The sequence below is a fragment of the Camelina sativa genome, chromosome 20 (genome assembly GCF_030686135.1).
Source record: "Camelina sativa cultivar CO46 ecotype springtype chromosome 20, ASM3068613v1".
Lineage (NCBI taxonomy): Eukaryota > Viridiplantae > Streptophyta > Magnoliopsida > Brassicales > Brassicaceae > Camelina > Camelina sativa.
The window spans coordinates 16,794,846-16,802,061 of NC_141899.1; the positions used below are offsets into that span (position 1 = coordinate 16,794,846).

The window sequence follows — 7,216 nt, forward strand, 5'->3', positions numbered from 1 at the left end:
TTCCTCCCTGGACCCAATCGAGTACAGTTTCCAATTCCGCCGCCAAGAGACAACACAACCTTAATACAAATTTGACAAAAGCATCAAAATAAATGTGATTTTATTATCTAAATACTAGGATCAAATTTGGAGGAATTTTTTTTTTTTTTAACCATTTATTTTATATCTCAGCAGAAAAAAGCATGTAAACCAACCTTGATGCATACTAAAAGCAAATCCTTAGTTTCATTAATTTGAATGTTGATGAAGTATATTGATACAAACATTCCAAATTAGTATACTAGCACCACACAAACACAACAATTCTTCAAAAGGTAAACACGAGAGAAATTGATAAATAATAGTCACTACGATTCCTTTCACACACTAGCCAATAGAGATGAACTGTATCCACTTTTATCATCCCAGAATTTAGACCAAAGCATCACACCTCCATACTTTCCAGACTTTTTTAACATCGGAAGAATCTGTGAAGTGAGTACATCTGGTGGGATATACCCACTTCCCGCAGCTTCAGGAGCTGCCGGAAGACCCAAGAAAATTTTCTTGACTGTGATTGAAGTGGTCCACTTGTTCCACGAATCGAAGAGGTTTTGTGTATTATCTAAAGTGTATGAACATGGTGGATTGTTGTAGAACTGGATCCAAACATAGTCAAAAAATTTAGTGTTGAGAGCACTTCCCATTAATCTATCTGGAAATGGACATTGAGGAGCTCCTGTTAGATATACTTTTCTTCCTTTGTGGCTAAACTTTGAGAGAGACCTGTCCAATACATTTTAACACATATAAAACCTTTTATTTTTTTATTTTTTGTGGTAATCAAAAAGTTTGAACGTAGACCGTAAACCTTTTGGACCGGGAACTAAAATAGTTAAACTAGTCCCCTTGTTGTGAAATTTTTTTCTAATGAATAGTTTTTTTCTCAATCACGATAATAATGGTCATAAAGGATTTGTTCAAAATGTTTTCTTAATTATTATTTTACCTGGCGAGATCATTCCAGTGTTGAGGTGAGCCAAGCTCTATATTGAAATCAATACCATCAAGAACAGCATCACCTAAGGGACGTGACGATGATTTCCCTCCCAAGAAGTTGTTCCAAAGGTAGTCCGCAACCATTTTTGCATCCTTCTTGGAGCCAATCGAGTAGTTTCCGATTCCGCCCCCGAGTGACAACATAACCTTACAAAATAATTGATAAAAATAAATGTGATTTCACTAATTTAAGAATAGGATCAAATTTTGGAGTAGTAAATAAAAGCCATTTCTTTTCATATCTCGGAAAAAAAAATAATATGTAAACCAACCTTGATGCCACGAGACTGACAGTCTTTGACCTGAGAGCCAATACGAGTACAAGTGTTGGCCGCAGGGTTACAGTGGCCGGCGAGGTTGAGCTCCGGTGTTTGGCCATTGCCGAATTTCACAAGAAATGCGACGTTGACGTAAGCATACCGGCCGGTGGCACACGTGGCTGAGAGATTACCTTCGTTGCCGTTTTGGCCCCAATAGATGGCTATGCCACCTCTGGATGCATCGGAAGGTTTGGTGAAAAAGCAGCTTATCAATAAGAGAAAGTATATAACATGCTTGACAAAATTTATGTTAGTCATGTTTTTTTCGTTAACGATGTTTTGTCTTCTTTGTGGTTATGTGTTTGTTAGGTATTGCTTCTGACTTTTGTTTGCTTTTACTTTCTCTTTTATATATCTTATCTATTTATATTATAATGACTTTAATTGGTTGTCTGTTTATCGTCAAATTATATTGCTTAGGACTTTAGTATAGATACAGATCTCAAATTATTAAGCACCCATCTTGAATCTCTGACCACTAACTGTAACTGTTTAATAAAGTCATAAAGAATAAGAAGGACAATCAGCGATCAAATTGGTAATAAGAGAAGGTGGATCAGAAAAAAAAAAAAAAAAAAAAAAAAAAAAAAAAAAAAGAGAAGGTGGATCATGAAACTCACGTTGAGCTCGTTGTCGTCTCTTGACGTGTTGACTTTGTCGCACGTCTCCTGGTTTACGTGCCATTTGGCACAACAATTCAGTTTATCTATTTCGGAAGTATTTTAACCATAATAATTTACTGAATCACAGTATCCTCATTTTTCCCGTATATACAATCTATTATAAATTAGTACTTATAAGATTAGAGATAGGACCAAGAAGTGTTTTCATGGCCCAATTTTTATCAACCAGCTTTGAAAAAGTCTGGTGCTCTCATCATGTCTCTTCCAATGAGTGAGTAACCGTATTTATTAATATTTGAATTAAAATGTATCGGAAAAAGTCTTCATTACAATTATTGATTTGACTGGATAAGTTTCAAAGTAGAATGACAAATTCTCAGTATATAATATCAAAAAAATATATATATATATATATATATCAGGTAATTCAAAAATTTTAATTTTGAAGTATACATGTTATAGGTGAAAAAAAGAAGTCATGTAATCAAATAAACAGGATAATTCAAATATTGGATGAAAAATATAAGATTTTCCGTTAAAATAGAAATTATGCTTAAATAATAACCATCCTGGTAAAACAAACACCAGTCAATTTATTTTTGTTAACATATTATACAAACATGGCATAACTTTCAATACAATATTAATATACTACTGTATGTGCAATGTAACAAAAATCACAAACAATACGAACTGGTGGTCTAATTACATCGAAATATTTTATGTTAGCGGAACGTATATATGTAAATCACAAACACTAGGAATTACTGGTCTCATATCAAAATCCAAACTATAATCTGTAAATAACCTTTGTAAACTTAGATATCTTTTCATCTAAGATATATTTAAGACGTTGGGAAACTGTTGATCATCACAGTGTTTTGGTGGAATGTATATTTTGGTTCACGAAACCAAAATATTGACCTAAACATTTTGGTGGGAGATTGTTGGTCTCTACTCTCTAAATATTTGGGCCATTTTTGTCAAAATCAAAAATAGAAATTTGGAGGCAACATATGACAGTAGCAACTCTTGTCACTTTCTCGTAGACGTTTGAATTTTTAATGTTGTATTGGGCGATAGGTTTTCGCCTATGGAAATAGTGCGACGAATGTATTAAGCAATTGGGGATAAAAAATTATAATTATAAAGTTCGTAAGACCATCTCTAATGGTTTTCCCTATTTTTTCCTCCATAACAGAGGATCTTTATAAAGACATCTCCAATGGTTCTCTAATTTTACTTTTATACTCTATTATAGAGTAATTTTTGCTCCAATGGTATTCTATTTTCACCTCTATAATAGAAATTGCTATTTTTTCTCTATTAGAAACTCTATTTTTTCTTTTATAAATAGAGGTGAGTTTTACTCCAATGGTCCTCTATTTTTGCTTTTTAACTCTATTTTAGAGTAAAATATACTCCAACCCATCTCTATTTCTACCTCTATAATAGAGATCTCTATATTTTCTTCTATATATAGAGAAACTCTATTTTTTCCTCTATAATAGAGTTGAACTTATTTATTTATAAAATGGTCCTTGAACTTTTAACACTTTTATATTTATGATCAAAATAAATAAAATATATATTTAAATAGTTTAATAATAATTTAATGAAGTGGAGGTTTTGTATTGAACAACACAATACTGAAAGTTTGTCGTAAGATTCAATTCTCATATCAGATAAACAAAAATAACATTCAAGATTTGGTTTGGTACAGAAGCACTACTCTTATGTTTCACAACTATAAGCGTTCAATTCGCAATCCAATCCGCAAAAGCTAAGATTTGGTTATACAACATAAAAAAATTTATATAAAATCTTATTAAATATAAATAACTTAAATATTTTAGTTTTTATTCATATCATAATATTATTTTTAATACAACAAAGACTAATTATTTAATATTCTGGTAAATTACTTTCGGATCCACCAATATCCCTAAAAATTTGTCTAATCGAACCAAACAACGTAGATGGAGGAGGAGCTTGCTGGTTTTGTTGTTGATCGTTCCGTTTTTGTAAAATTTGCGCTTGTTGAGCCTGAAGATATCTACTATGTTTTATTATTTTATATGATGCAATGTATTTCTTTTAATAAATGTGATATTTAAATAATATTTATGAATGTTAAAAATTTAAATAATATCATAATTTTATGAAAGTTTCACAAATACTAAAATAAATGGGTTAGTTTGCAACTTTTATAAGTAAAAGGTATTAATAGTAAAATAAAAAAGGAATCTCTACGGAATATTCTTCTTTAGAGAAAAAAATAGAGGTATCCACTGGAGCAAAAGTCATCTCTATTATAGAGTTCGTCTATTTTAGAGGTAAAAATAGGAAAAAACCATTGGAGATGGTAGAAAAAAATAGTAATCTCTATTATAGATGTGAAAAAGAGTACATTGGAGCAAAAATTACTCTATAATAGAGAATATAGAGGCAAAAATAGAGGATCATTGGAGATGTCCTAATGGATGCAACAATAATAAATTTCATAAATAATTCTCCGTTTAATATGGTTCGTCATCGTTCCTTGGCCGCACATGTATCTAATAATAATATATACAAAAACAAGCAACAAAATAATATATGAAATTAAATATTAATATTTGAAAAAAGCACTACTCATTTGAAATTTTTGACTCGTTACAACTTTTTCTTCATAAGAATAATTTATATTTTTAAAAAAAATTCAAATCATAGCAATTTTGTTTATTATTATATGGATGATATGATGATTTATGTATTTCACAAAAATAGAACTATGATAAAATAAGAGGTGAAGTATAATAATTAGCGATAAGTTAGATATCAAATGTTATATGTTTTATTTTGATTGAATATTTCTTTTTTTGCAATCAATAATATATTTTCGTTTTTAAAAATTAATTAAATTGAAAAAGGTAATAGTTGACATTTTTATTCTTAATCACTACTATTCAGCTATCGATTTTTCTTCCCAATATATGTATTATATGATTATTCTTAGGATACAAATTAATAAAGTTCAGACCATGAAATTTTATTAATTTATAGAGAGACTTTCCTAATTTGGTAAAAAAATATTAAAAATAAGATTTAATCTTTATAACTAATATTTTTATAAAATCAATTACAATGAAAATAACAATTATCATGTTTTAAAGATAGCACTCAAAGATTTTTATATAGTAAAAATATTAAAAATGAACTCTAATAGAAATTAATTTGTAGATATATATATATATATATATATATATTTAGATAATTTTATATAATTATTAATTTAAATTATTGATGGGACCATATTTTTACAAAGGAGTTTCAAATTTTTTTTTATTTTATTTTATTATCGAATAGTGTCCAAAATAACACTAGTCTCCACTTGGGACCGGAGAAATTTATTAATTTATAGAGATTATTAATTTACCGAATATTAATTTATAGAGGTTCTACTGTAGATGATTGTCAATGTGATCTGACGTACGCATTGTGTATTAATTGTTTTGTATTATTTATGAAAGATTAATTATGAATATGTTTTTCGTATGATTTATAATTTATAAGAAAGAATGGTATGTAACTATAGACATCAATTATTTTCTTTAAAAAATCAACAAAGTTAAGTTCTTAAGTTTGAAAAGAAAATAAATTAATTCAAATAAGAATTTAGATTGTCCTATCATGATTAAACATTTAAGTGTCTTCCCATAAACACACTACTTATAATTTAGATGACGCACAAACAAAACGAGAAAATAATTTAGATTTGATGTAGGTACATGTCTTGCAAGTTTTGACTTTGTTAACAGAAAATTTTTGTTTCATGGACCCTATCCCAGTACAAGACCCTCTCAATGTTGTCTGGGAGTTGTCTAAACTCACCAACTTCAAAGGCAACATCTCAGCTGGTTTCACAACATCCGCTGGTAGCTTCACTCTATGGATCTTTGATCAAAAAGAAATGACATGGGCACTAACCAGTTCTTAACCAAAAAGCACGGATGGTGCACTTTGGTGACATAGGTGGCCAATAATTCTTTAAAACCTATCCGCAAATCAGGGTGTCAAAGTCTCTGAACTCCTTGGGATCTATCAACAACAATTTATGTTTTTCCAATCTATCTATCTATGTGTGTTGTAAGCTTGTATTTGATTAGCCTATTTTATCTAACTATTAGATTGATAATGTTCTATTATTTATCTCATTTTTGGATTGAATGAATGGTAACAATTATGGTTGCACAAAAAGAATTTATGACCAACCAATCAATGTTGAAAAAATAGAAGAAAATTAATTTGACATAAATAAAGAAATAATATAAAATTATAAACACGATAATATATGAATTCCAAATAATTCAAAGGTGAAAAAATAAATTAAATAAAACAATCTAAAAATACTACATTAAATGTTAAAATACAGTGTTCAAAAAATAAGAAGCATATATTAATTTTTTTGTCAATATATTAATCTTACCTATTACAATCTGAAAAAGGAGAAAGTAAGAGAAAATTTTGGTTTAAAAAATAAGAAAAATTCTCCTTCCTATTAAAAAAGTTTTACCAATAAAACAAAGTTGAAAGCAATATTTTTGAATAAATTATTTTGTTAGATGAAAAGTATGAGACAATCTATGTTTATATAGAAGTGAGTATTTGCAAAATTTAGAATTAATAATTAACTGTATATTTTTCTTAATCTAATTTCTATTTTTTTTTGTTGAATTAATAACTTAAATTAAAAATAAGTAAATAATGTTATAATTTCAAATTTTATGAAAATATATATATATATATATATATATAATCTCCTTATAATTATTTTAAAATTTTTTTACTTTTTGTAAATTTTTTGATAATTATCTTTTTACATTACTAATATTATTTACAACAAAATATTTTATTTTATTGTAATCTCAAATCCCTCCTATTAAATATTAATTTTTATACATGTCAAAATCTCAAATTGGTATAAATTTGACAAATGTGAAAATCTTGTTAATGGCTAACTTTCAAAACCCAATTTTATTTAATAATATATTAAATAGTCTTTTTACTTCAAAATTCATTAATGGAAAAAAAAATCCAAACGGAGTTGGCTGGCATGTCGAAAAAGAATAAGCAATCTGGGGATCCAATTCCGGTGGACGTGTTGTTCGAGATCCTCTTGAGGTTGCCTGCGAAAGATGTAGCCAGGTTCCTTTGCGTATCGAAGTTTTGGGCAACAATCATCGGCGGTCGGGA

The 7,216-nt window shown here is 28.5% G+C and overlaps 2 protein-coding genes across 2 annotated transcripts in view; one reads left to right on the plus strand and one right to left on the minus strand.

The window, feature by feature from the left end:
* Window positions 1–206: 206 nt before the first annotated feature.
* On the minus strand, window positions 207–1,784 carry LOC147919025 (acidic endochitinase-like). Its single transcript, XM_087506216.1, has 3 exons — window positions 1,311–1,784; window positions 989–1,185; window positions 207–765 (listed from the first exon to the last, which is right to left on the minus strand). The coding sequence occupies exons 1-3, from the start codon at window positions 1,614–1,616 to the stop codon at window positions 360–362; spliced, it is 909 nt and encodes a 302-aa protein (XP_087362342.1). The 5' UTR covers window positions 1,617–1,784; the 3' UTR covers window positions 207–359.
* Window positions 1,785–7,076: 5,292 nt separating this feature from the next.
* Window positions 7,077–7,216, plus strand: part of LOC147919026 (uncharacterized) — an 896-nt gene continuing 756 nt past the window's right edge. Inside the window, exon 1 of the mRNA XM_087503819.1 lies at window positions 7,077–7,178. Within this exon, the coding sequence (XP_087359945.1) occupies window positions 7,077–7,178 (102 nt within the window). The remainder of the gene's footprint in view (window positions 7,179–7,216) is intronic.